The 12,143-nt window shown below is 45.1% G+C and overlaps 1 protein-coding gene across 1 annotated transcript in view; it reads right to left on the reverse strand.

Annotated features, from left to right (window-relative positions):
- ADGRD1 (adhesion G protein-coupled receptor D1) overlaps window positions 1–12,143 on the reverse strand; it is a 121,191-nt gene that overhangs the window by 26,409 nt on the left and 82,639 nt on the right. The window contains exons 20-21 of the mRNA XM_083373240.1: window positions 9,349–9,415; window positions 7,665–7,731 (exon numbers count right to left, since the gene is read on the reverse strand). Coding sequence (XP_083229366.1) covers window positions 7,665–7,731; window positions 9,349–9,415 — 134 coding nt within the window. The remainder of the gene's footprint in view (window positions 1–7,664; window positions 7,732–9,348; window positions 9,416–12,143) is intronic.

Below are 12,143 nucleotides of genomic sequence, written 5' to 3' on the forward strand. Positions count from 1 at the left end.
CCAGATTTTTGCTATATAAATGCTTCTCTCCTATAACAAATGTGCAGCATGAAAATGTAACAGCCACCTGTTTTGGCAAAGATAAGTCGAAAACCATGCGTGGGCTTTGCTTGAGTTTCTGATTTGAAGATGGGCAGTTAAAGGGGCAATCTTGACATTCATCCTTTCTCCTTACGTCATTCATTCTCTTTTCCTCTTCTTTGATTTCACAGCTGGACCATCTTCTAGGTCTCAAGGGCTCTCAGATATGATTTTTTCTTTGGATGAGTTGAAGGCTGTCATGGTTTGTCAGCTCTTTCAAATAGACCAGGTCAGGAGAGAGATTCCACAACTGTTCCTAGAACTCTGCTTTTCTCTTTCTTTCTTTCTTTCTTTCTTTCTTTCTTTCTTTCTTTCTTTCTTTCTTTCTTTCTTTCTTCTTTCTTTCTTTCTTTCTTTCTCTTTCTTTCTTTCTTTCTTTCTTCTCTCTCTCTCTCTCTTTCACTCTTTCTTTCTTTCTTTTTTCTTTTTTTTGCTAAACTTTACTTTTCTTCTTTAATAACAAATTCCTGAGAGCCTGGGAGATATTTTCTCTCCTCTCTGTACATTTTGACAAGCCAGGTTCAGGAATTGCAAAGGTTTGATGTTGCTTATTGCAAAGAAATCACTTTCAATTTTACCAAATCTTCCTGGAAAAGAGCAAAGCGAACTACAGTTCATTGCCGCAAAGTATGATCGCACTGCGGCATCTAAAACTCTGCCAAGAACATACAAACTTTTGAGATTTCCTTCTTAATATCAAAATGTTGCACCAGCAAATAACCAAGTACTTTAAGGCACATAGGCAAACAACGGGCATCTTAGCTGTAGTTTGAGCAAATAAATTAGATCTGTATAGCTTTATTAATGTTCTAACCGAATGGAGCAAAAAATCCATTTGACTCCTGCTAATAAATAAATCTCTGAACAACTATCAGCTTGTTACATCAGGAAGTGCTCTATTCTCGCTTTCTCTTTCCAGATATTTGCAATATCTGACCTTGGGAGATAGGATAATGCAAGACAACCAAGGGAAAAGTCAGATAAAAGGGAGCTTAGCCCACAGCAGGACTCCGGGTGTGCCAAATGTCTTAGAAGGAACCCTTCCCAATTTGGGGGCTGTAAAGAGAATAACAGAATAGCAGAATAACAGAGCCGGAAGGGACCATGGAGGTCTTCTAGTCCAACTGCCTACTTAAGCAGGAAACCCTATACCATTTCAGACAAGTGGTTGTCCAGTATCTTCTTAAAAACCTCCAATGTTGGAGGCAAATTGTTCCACTGGTTTAATTGTTCTCACTGTTAGGAAAATCCTCCTTAGTTCCAGGTTGCTTCTCTCCTTGATTAGTTTTCATCTGTTGCTTCTTGTCCTGCCTTCGGGCACTTTGGAGGTTAGGTTGACCTCTTCTTTGTTCAAAATTGACCCCCTCTTCTTTGTTCAAGATTGACCCCCCTTTTCTTTGTTCAAAATTGACCCCCTCTTTTTGTTCAAGATTGCCTCCCTCATCTTTGTTCAAGATTGGCCCCTTCTTCTTTGTTCAAGATTGACCCCCTCATCTTTGTTCAAGATTGGCCCCTTCTTCTTTGTTCAAGATTGACCCTCTCTTCTTTGTTCAAGATTGACCCCCTCATCTTTGTTCAAGATTGACCCTCTCTTCTTTGTTCAAGATTGACCCCCTCATCTTTGTTCAAGATTGGCCCCTTCTTCTTTGTTCAAGATTGAACCCCTCTTCTTTGTTCAAGATTGACCCCCTCTTCTTTGTTCAAGATTGAACCCCTCTTCTTTGTTCAAGATTGAACCCCTCTTCTTTGTTCAAGATTGACCCCCTCATCTTTGTTCAAGATTGGCCCCTTCTTCTTTGTTCAAGATTGACCCCCTCTTCTTTGTTCAAGATTGAACCCCTCTTCTTTGTTCAAGATTGACCCTCTCTTCTTTGTTCAAGATTGACCCCCTCTTCTTTGTTCAAGATTGAACCCCTCTTCTTTGTTCAAGATTGACCCCCTCATCTTTGTTCAAGATTGGCCCCTTCTTCTTTGTTCAAGATTGAACCCCTCTTCTTTGTTCAAGATTGACCCCCTCTTCTTTGTTCAAGATTGAACCCCTCTTCTTTGTTCAAGATTGACCCTCTCTTCTTTGTTCAAGATTGACCCCCTCTTCTTTGTTCAAGATTGAACCCCTCTTCTTTGTTCAAGATTGACCCCCTTTTCTTTGTTCAAAATTGACCCCCTCTTTTTGTTCAAGATTGACCCCCTTTTCTTTGTTCAAGATTGACCCCCTCTTCTTTGTTCAAGATTGAACCCCTCTTCTTTGTTCAAGATTGAACCCCTCTTTTTGTTCAAGATTGGCCCCTTCTTCTTTGTTCAAGATTGACCCTCTCTTCTTTGTTCAAGATTGACCCCCTCTTCTTTGTTCAAGATTGACCCTCTCTTCTTTGTTCAAGATTGACCCCCTTTTCTTTGTTCAAAATTGACCCCCTCTTTTTGTTCAAGATTGGCCCACTCTTCTTTGTTCAAGATTGCCCCCCTCTTCTTTGTTCAAGATTGGCCCCCTCTTCTTTGTTCAAGATTGACCCCCCTCTTTTTGAAATGCTGAGCAGACAAGATTGTAGGAAGGAGACCACACAGTGTAAAAGATGTTGTGGATCTAGGCAATGGCCCTACCATAAGTGTCATGATGGGTCCAACCAGCAGAAGGATTTAAGCCAAGCTAAAAATGAAGAAAACCACATTGCAAATTAGACACTCAATCAGCTTATTGTTTTCTCTCGAGATGCTTCTTGGATCTCTCCTGTATGCAAAATTGAGGCTCAGCATTTGTCCTACTGTTTAGGCCAGGAAGGTTGGGCAGTTTAAGAGGCTGGGGCATTATCTGTATTAATCATGGTTTATAAAATGGGCCAGAATAGGAGGGTTCACATCACATTAAGTCATAAACCATGCTTTTCCAAGCCAGAATTTCGGGCTATAAGTAAGCAACATTATGTCTTAGCATAATGAACGCAGTAATGGAGGAATCCTGAATTTCCTTCCAATGTCCAGTGAGACATCTCTCCTTGAAAAACAAAACTAAACAACTCCGGAACATGAAACCAGGGACTCTTTCTGCTTCCTTTATCTGGATCAGGAGAGAGAAGAAACGGTTTCCAATCATCGAACTTTTAAAAAGTCAGTTGAAGAGGCTCCTGGAAATGCAACCTCTCAGTTTCAACGGCTTTTCTTTCATAAGATTTTATTTTCTTCCAGCACCCGCCATTGGAGTGAAGAGTTGACTAAGCTCCTGTCTATCATCATTAATAGGCACTTGCGAGTTGTTGTGATTGTGGGATCCTTTATAAGCTCCGACAGAAAATCGTTTTGCAGACGGAGCATCTGCGGATGTTGTTACCCACTGAGTTGGAAGGAGCTGTCCCACCTACCCCCCCAACCCACCCACCCACCCCTGGAGATGGTCTCCAAGCAGCTTATACTTTGGGAAGAACTGAGCTGCCACGTCAAGGATAAAATCCAAGCACCGGTCAAGGCTGTGGCTGAGAAATAAAGGAAAGGCAGGGCTGAAGAGTAAGTACGATTTAAGTACGATTCTTCTTAGTGGGTTTCTAACCCATGTTCATTCTTGCTAAATTGCCACGTAGTTCCAGGCCAGATGTCTTCAAGGAAAACACTAAGGACAGCTCTTGAAAATAAATGCTATTAAAAGAAGAAATGTAAAGCTAAGCCTCAAAAAATTCAGGGCCTCTATGTGGTTTCCAGGACTATCCAGCCCCTAATAGTGTATAGGTTGGAGGAGCAGTGTGGATAGTGCTGCATTTTGGAGGCCCTTGGTGCTTTCTGACCTTGGTTGTTTTCCTGCAGATGTTTCATGACCCAACTAGGTAACATCAGTGCTAGAAGGGAGTGGGGTTTGTGGAGAGGGAGGAGGAGGAGGAGGAGGAGGAGGAGGAGGAGGAGGAGGAGGAGGAGGAGGAGAAACTCTGAGGTCCTTGGTGCTCTCTGAGCTTAGTGGTTTTCTTACAGATGTTTCATGACCCAACTAAGTAACATCAGTGCTAGAAGGGAGTGGGGTTTGTGGAAAGGGAGAGGAGGAGGAGGAGGAGGAGGGAGTTGGGAGGAGGAGGAGGAGGGAGTTGGGAGGAGGAGGAGGAGGAGGAGGTGGAGGAGAAACTCTAGGGTTCTTGGTGCTCTCTGAGCTTAGTGGTTTTCTTGCAGATGTTTCATGACCCAACTAGGTAACATCAGTGCTAGAAGGAAGTGGGGTTTGTGGAGAGGGAGAGGAGTAGGAGGAGGAGTAGGGAGTTGGGAGGAGGAGGAGGAGGAGGAGGAGGAGAAACTCTGAGGTCCTTGGTGCTCTCTGAGAGTGGTTTTCTTGCAGATGTTTCATGACCCAACTAGGTAACATCAGTGCTAGAAGGGAATGGGCTTTGTGGAGTGGGAGAGGAGCAGGAGGAGGGGTTTGGGAGGAGGAGGAGGAGGAGGAGGAGGAGGAGAAACTCTGGGGTTCTTGGTGCTCTCTGAGCTTAGTGGTTTTCTTGCAGATGTTTCATGACTTTACTAGATAACACCATTGGACTAGAAGGGAGTCGGGTTTGCAGAGAAAAAGAGGAGGAGGATTGTGGGGTCCTTGGTGCTCTGTGAGTTTGGTTGTCTGCTTGCAGACATTTCATGACCCTATTAGACAACATACTCACTGCTAGAAGGGGATGGAGGAGGAGGAGGAGGAGGAGGAGGAGGAGGAGGAGGAGGAGGAGGAGGAGGACCCTGGGGTCCTGGGTGCTCTCTGGATTTGGTGGTTTTCTCGCAGACATTTCATGACCCAACTAGGTAACATCAACACTGCTAGAAGGGGGTGGTGGTGGTGGTGGTGGTGGTGGTGGAGGAGGAGGAGGAGGACTCTTGGGTCCTTGGTACTTTCTGAGTTTGGTGGTTTTCTTGCAAACATTTAATGACCCAACTAGGTAACATCATCAGTGATAGAAGGGGGGGTTGCTCTCTGTCTACTAGTGGCTTGCCCCATCAGTGTTGGTGGGAGTGGTCTGAGGGGGGGCGTTTCCTTGATTAGGATGTTGTTTATTGAGTTGGTAGTTCCTTAATTGGAGGAATTCTGTTGGGGTATAAACAGGGAAGGGACGCGGTGGCTCAGTGGGTTGGGACGCTGAGCTTGTCAATCAGATAGTCGGCAGTTTGCCGGGTTGAATCCCGAGTGCCGCGTAACAGAGTGAGCGCCTGTTATTCGTCCCAGCTTCTGCCAACCTAGCAGTTCTAAAGCACATAAAAATGCGAGTAGAAAAATAGGGACCACTACGGTGGGAAGGTAACAGCGTTCCGTGCGCCTTTGGCGTCTAGTCATGCCGGCCACAGGACCACGGAGACGTCCTCAGACAAGCGCTGGCTCTTCGGCTTTGAAACGGAGATGAGCACCGGCCCCTAGAGTCGGAAACGACTAGCACGCGTGTGCGGGGGAACCTTTACCTTTACCTATAAACAGGGAGCAAACGCCACTCCCTTCTAGCACTGATGATGTTAACTAGTTTGGTGATAAAATGTCTGCAAGAAAACAACCAAGTTCAGAGAGCACCAAGGACCCCCACAGTGAAGGGAAGGAGGGAGGGAGGGAGGGAGGGAGGGAGGGAGGAAGGAAGGAAGGAAGGAAGGAAGGAAGGAAGGAAGGAAGGAAGGAAGGACCAGATTGGCAAGAGTTGACAATAAACAAAATTTAACAGTCAGGGAAGACTTGAGTTCTTTCCATGCGGTTGTGTGGGGTTTATTATTCCTTTTACACCTCTACCAGCAGGAAGTTTTCATTAATGGACTACTTTGTCGGTCTCCTTCAACCAGTTTATTACCCTCAGCCATATGCCCAAGGCACAGCAGTGTCACAGCATGTCAGGACCCCAGTGCACAACGGAAATAATTTCACACAGCTGTGACACAATGCACGCGACAGCATAGCCCTCTCCCCCTCTGCAGACACCCTACACACTCAGCTTAGTCACAGCGTGTTTGAGAGGTCTTACAAAAGCCATCCATGCCTCTCCTTTTTTGATTTTCTTTTCTTTTCTTTTCTTTTCTTTTTAAAAAAAAAATCAACCCGGTTAAAAGTGGGACGTGCAAAATGAATCTCCGATTCCCATTTCAGATTTGCCAAACACACAACCCTCCAGTGCACAGGGCGATCCTCTTGTAGATGATGACCGACAAGAGCGGGAATGCTCAGTCGATATGCTTACCCTTCCATTTGTCAGGGGCGACCCATGGCTGGGGGTTCTTATCATCAGAGAAACATCTCAAATCGATTTAAAAAAAGACATCTAAGCAGACAGGGCTAAGGATAGCCTAAAGAGAGGAATGTCTCCTTCCTTAATCTATGGGGGGGTGGGGGGTGGGGGGAAGCCATCTCTTGCAACTTCCAAGAGACATTGGAGTGATTAAGCCACAATTTGATTCAATTTAAGGCAGGGTTATAATTAAGTCACTGTCATACATTATGTATCAGGAAGGCCCATCCTGTGAACTTGCAACTCCCACTTAGAAAGATCACATTCGTTACAGCCAACAGATGTCACACACACACACACACACACACACACACACACACACACAGAGAGAGAGAGAGAGAGAGAGAGAGAGAGAGAGAGCGCTTTGGGAGTTAACCAACTTGCTTTAACTCTCCCCTTTTGATGGAGTCTTAAACCTGGGAGGGGAAGGCTATTGACTTGCAGCGCTGAGTAGCAGTGGATCTACTGCTTCTGATTATGAAAGGGGTGGGGAGGGGGCAGGCTGTTCAAAACCGCAATTGTAGAAGAGAAAGTAGAAGTGTGGTTCAGTTGGCTAGGCAGAAGGAGAAGGAGAGAACGCCTAGCGAGAACTATCTTGTTTTTCACCCCTAGGAAACAGGGGTGTACTAGGACCCCCCCCCCCTCTTTTAATTCTGGTGATTATGGATTCCTTGTGTCTTCCAGAGGACTCCTGCAAAGTTAGGAATGCTGCAGCCGTGCCCTCCTCCTTCGGTTTTGACTGAAGTCGGACCCCAAGAAGCTTCTTGGATGAGACGCGAAACGTCTTCAAGGAAAAACAAAGTCTAGTTTTGCCTTTTGAAAAAGCACCTTTGGGACAACCATGACCTGGATGATTAAGGATCTACATATTCTCCTTTGTTCATTCCCAGGATGCAAAAAAAGGCCTCTGACCATCTCAGATCCTTTACGGGACATTGGAGAGGAGAGCTGGGTTAGTTTAGAACCGTGTCTCTCAACCGTGGCCACTTGGAGGTGGGTGGGCTTCATCTTCATGCTGGCTGGAGAATTCTGGGAGGTGAAGCCCACCCACCTTCAAGTGGTCAAGGTGGAGAAACGCCGATCTATAGGAGTAAAAAGACAGGAGACGTCTGGTAGTCACTTTTCCCCCCCAAACTGACAAGTTTTATTTAAAGGCATCAGCTTTTGCGAACTGCAGCTTCCTCCACAGATGTCAGCTGAGGCATCTGGTGAAGGGAGATGCATCTGGTGAAGCTGATGGCTTTTCAGAAAAATCTGCTGGTGGGCAAAGGGGCTACCAGAGCTGAGCTCCCCATGGTCCAACATGGCTTGCAATGGTCATCCCACCGGTTCCCCTAGAGCTTCTGAGGGACAACAGAAGGAAGGCAAACCTACCACAATGATGAACAGAGCTGGACCCACAAAAGCCCAGATGGCACCACTCTCCAATGAAAGCCAACAGCTGCAAAGGAAGAGGGAAAGACATCAGACCTGGAATACAGCAGCCAATTTTAGTCGCCATATCACAAAAAGGATGTTGAGAGTTTGGAAAAACGTCAGAGAAGAGCAACTAAGATGATCCAAGGCCTGGAGACTAAAACAGACGAAGAACGGCTGCAGGACTTGGGTTCGGCTAGTCCAGGGGTCGGCAACCTCGGCTCTTTTATGACTCGTGGACTTCAGCTATGCTGGCTCAGGAATTCTGGGAGTTGAAGTCCACGAGTCATAAAAGAGCCGAGGTTGCCGACCCCTGGGCTAGTCTAAAGAAAAGAAGAAATAGGGGAGACATGATAGCAGTGCTCCAGTATTTGAGGGGCTGCCACAAAGAAGAGGGGGTCACGTTATTCTCCAAAGCACCAGAGGGCAGGACAAGAAACAATGGTTGGAAACTATTCCAATAATAATAATAATAATAATAATAATAATAATAATAATAATAATAATAATAATAATAATAATAATAATAATAATAATAATAATAATAATAATAATAATAATAGTAAGAAGAAGAAGAAGAAGAAGAAGAAGAAGAAGAAGAAGAAGAAGAAGAAGAAGAAGAAGAAGAAGAAGAAGAAGAAGAAGAAGAAGTAGTAGTTGGAAGGGACCTTGGAGGTCATCTAGTCCAACCCCCTGCTCAGGCAGGAAACCCTATGCCATTTCAGACAAATGGCTGGCCAGTCTCTTCTTAAAAACTTGGAGCGATGGAGCATTCACAACTTCTGGTGGCAAGCTGTTCCACTGGTTAATTGTCCGCATTGTTAGGAAATTCCTTCTTAGTTCCAGGTTGCTTCTCTCCTTGATGAGTTGGAGCATTCACCACTTCTGGAGGCAGGTTGTTCCACTAACCAAAGAGAGAAGCAACCTGGAACTAAGGAGAAACTTCCTGACAGTGAGGACAATTAACCAGTGGAACAGCTTGCCCTCAGAAATCGTGGGCGCTCCATCACTGGAGATTTTTAAAAAGAGACTAGACAATCACCTAAGATGGTAAAGGTTCTCCTGCTTGAGCAGGGGGCTGGACTAGAAGTCCTCCAAGGTCCCTTCCAGCTCTATTCTATTCTATTCATGACATTGTAGCACAGGGATGATCAGTGTGTGACTTCCAAGCCACCACTGATTTAAAAGTATGCAGTAGGGAGAAAGGCTGGAGTGGGATGGACAGCAGAAAAAGTTCTCCTGGTTGTTTCCTTCATTCCAGGCCTTTGTTCAAGGAACATAAGAGAGGGAGAACCCATGGTTTTCACTTCAGCCACAGCTGTCTCCGGAAAGCCATCCCCTTGGAACTAACATTGCAAATGGAATGCAACCTTTCCTAGCATTAACGTGGTCTGGATGTGGCAGAAAGGCCACGCTGTAGGCCTTTATTTTCTGGACTTCGGGTCCCACCGTTCTCAGATACAGTACGTCTGAAGGATGCTGCATTAAGGAAACTGGGCCAGGATATGGATTCGTGGAGACTGCTTAATGCTGAGACAGTTGGAGCAAATGTGGACACATGACGCCATCCACAAACTCTACATTCTTCAAAGGAGCTATCATAACAGCAACAAATTTATAGTTTCTCCTTTCCAGAACTTACTTGTTGACTTCTCCATAGCTTTCCACAGATGTCGTTGCGGAAATGACACAGATCAGGAATGGGCAGCCTGCAGGAATGAAGAGGAGAGCATTTAGCATCTTCATCAGAAGAGGATAAAAATAGAAGGATGGTCCAGGAAGATTATCATGAAACCACTGGATATGGTTTAAGTGTTATGAATGTGGTTCTTCTATTACTATGAACATACTCACCTTCTCTCTCTCTCTCTCTCTTTTTGGACAATATCTGCTTCATCTTGTCAATATAGTTCTGCATCATGCACATGTGCTCCTGAACACAAAATTGGTTGCCCATAACAGCATGCCTGGCTGAGGAATTCTGGGAGTTGAAGTCCACAAGTCATAAACTTGGCCCTTTTATGACTTGTGGACTTCAACTCCCAGAATTCCTCAGCCAGCGTGCCTGGCTGAGGAATTCCGGGAGTTGAAGTCCACAAGTCATAAAAGAGCCAGGTTTGAAGACCCCTGAGGTAGTCCTTGACTTATGATCACAACTGAGACTGGGGTTTCCATTGTAGATCATTGCAAGGATCAGTTAAGCCGGACCTGATTTTTATGACCATTTTTACAGCCATTTAAGTGAATCAAAGGTTGTTAAGTTAATTGTGTGGTCGTTGAGCAAATCCAGCTTCCCCAATGGGCACCTTTGCCAGTAACTGGCAAAAAAAGACCACAAATTACAATCACATGATGTTGCAACCAGTTGATAATGCAAGCTGGTTGCCAAACACCAGATTCGTGTTCACATGTCCACAGTGTTGGTAAAAAGGTGAAGGTCAAGGTTCCCCCGCACATGCGTGCTAGTCGTTTCCGACTCTAGGGGCCAGTGCTCGTCTCCGTTTCAAAGCCAAAGAGCCAGCGCTTGTCCGAGGATGTCTCCGGGGTCATGTGGCCGGCATGACTAGACGCCAAAGGCGCACGGAACGCTGTCACCTTCCCACCGGAGCGGTCCCTATTTTTCTACTTGCATTTTTACATGCTTTCCAACTGCTAGGTTGGCAGAAGCTGGGACGAGTAACAGGCATTCACTCTGTTGCGCGGCACTCGGGATTCAACCCGCCAAACTACCGACCGTCTGATGGACAAGCTCAGCGTCCCAACCCACTGAGCCACCGCGTCCCTTACAGTGTTGGTACAAAGGTCTAAGTGAAAATATAGGTTTTGGGATACTTTTCTGAAGGCTCTTGTAACTTTGAACCGTCATGGGAATGAATGGCTCTAATCTGAGGACTACCCATAGTATACCCCAAGTACAAATTTATGGTAAGGCTGAAGGAGTACTTAATGTTTCTTCAGAAGTGTTTAGCTATTATGGACTATTATGGACTTGGGTCTGGCTAGTCTAAAGAAGAGAAAAAATAGGGGGGACACGATAGCGGTATTCCAGTATTTGAGGGGCTGCCACGAAGAAGGGGGGGGTCAAATTATTCTCCAAAGCACCAGAAGGCAGGAAAAGAAGCAACTGATGGAAACATATCAAGGAGAGAACCAACTTAGAACTAAGGAGAAACTTCTTAACAGGGAGGACAATTAACCAGTGGAACTGCTTGCCTTTAGAAATTGTGGGCGCTCCATCACTCGAGGTTTTTAAGAAGAGGCTGGACAGTCACTTGTCTGAAAGGGTATAGGTTCTCCTGCTTGAGCAGTGGGCTGGACTAGAAGACCTCCAAGGTCCCTTCCAGCTTCTATTCTATTCTATTCTATTCTATTCTATTCTATTCTATTCTATTCTATTCTATTCTATTCTATTCTATTCTAGTCTAGTCTAGTCTAGTCTAGTCTAGTCTAGTCTAGTCTAGTCTAGTCTAGTCTAGTCTATTCGCATTTGCATTCGCATTAAAAGTGTAAGGAGAAGGAGTGGCAAAACTCGAGGATGGAGTCAAAAGAGGGATCAGCCTAGTATTGCTACGTAACCACAAGCAAAATAAGTCCAACCTCTCCCTTGAATTCCATGAACCCTTATCTAACTCCTAGCAGGTGCTAACCATTAGTTGATTAATTTACAAAGGCACGATTAGCTATAAATCAGCTTAATTGGATCTTCACATATGGACCTGGTTGTAAGATAAAGAGTTGGGATGATGTTGTTCCTGAATTTCACCAGCCCTATCACCAGATGGGCCTTGGGTGAACCAGCAGCTACATCGTGAAAACGCAATGTGACTGCCCTTCAAATCACCCTCTTTTTTTGTGACTTGATGTTTTAATAGCTGCAGTCTTTGATCACATTTTGCAAGGAAACTTTAGGGGCTGCGTAGGGGTGTGCTTCACAGTTGGCTCCCTCTTCATTACCGGTGTTGCTGAGGAAAGATAGATTTCTGGCAAAGTGTTGCAAATTCAATTACAGAGACATATGGATGCATAATAGGAAACTAGCAAGCATTACTGGAAACAAAGTGAGCCTACGATCAATGTACGACAGTGGTGGAAGACGTGAGCAAAGAGATGGCTACTGTTTCGTGAATTTATAAGTTCCAAAAAGGGATTTGAAAATAGACTTGACAGCAGTGGGGTGGGGGAGATCTTTGAGGGGGTGCTTTGCTTTGAGAATGACTGGAGCAAGACCCTTCTTGAAGGGGGGGGGGTCTCTCAAGCATTCCAGCTGTCTTCCATCTAAGAGGAAGTAAGCAAACGGCTTCTTCTCCTTCTCCTTCTTCCTCCTCCTCCTCCTAAGATGGAAGCAAAGCAATGGCATTGGGTTCTTCTTCTTCTTCTTCTTCTTCTTCTTCTTCTTCTTCTTCTTCTTCTTCTTCTTCTTCTTCTTCCTCCTCCTCC

The sequence above is a fragment of the Vipera ursinii genome (assembly GCF_947247035.1).
Source record: "Vipera ursinii genome assembly, chromosome: 14".
In the NCBI taxonomy this organism is placed as follows: Eukaryota; Metazoa; Chordata; class Lepidosauria; order Squamata; family Viperidae; genus Vipera; species Vipera ursinii.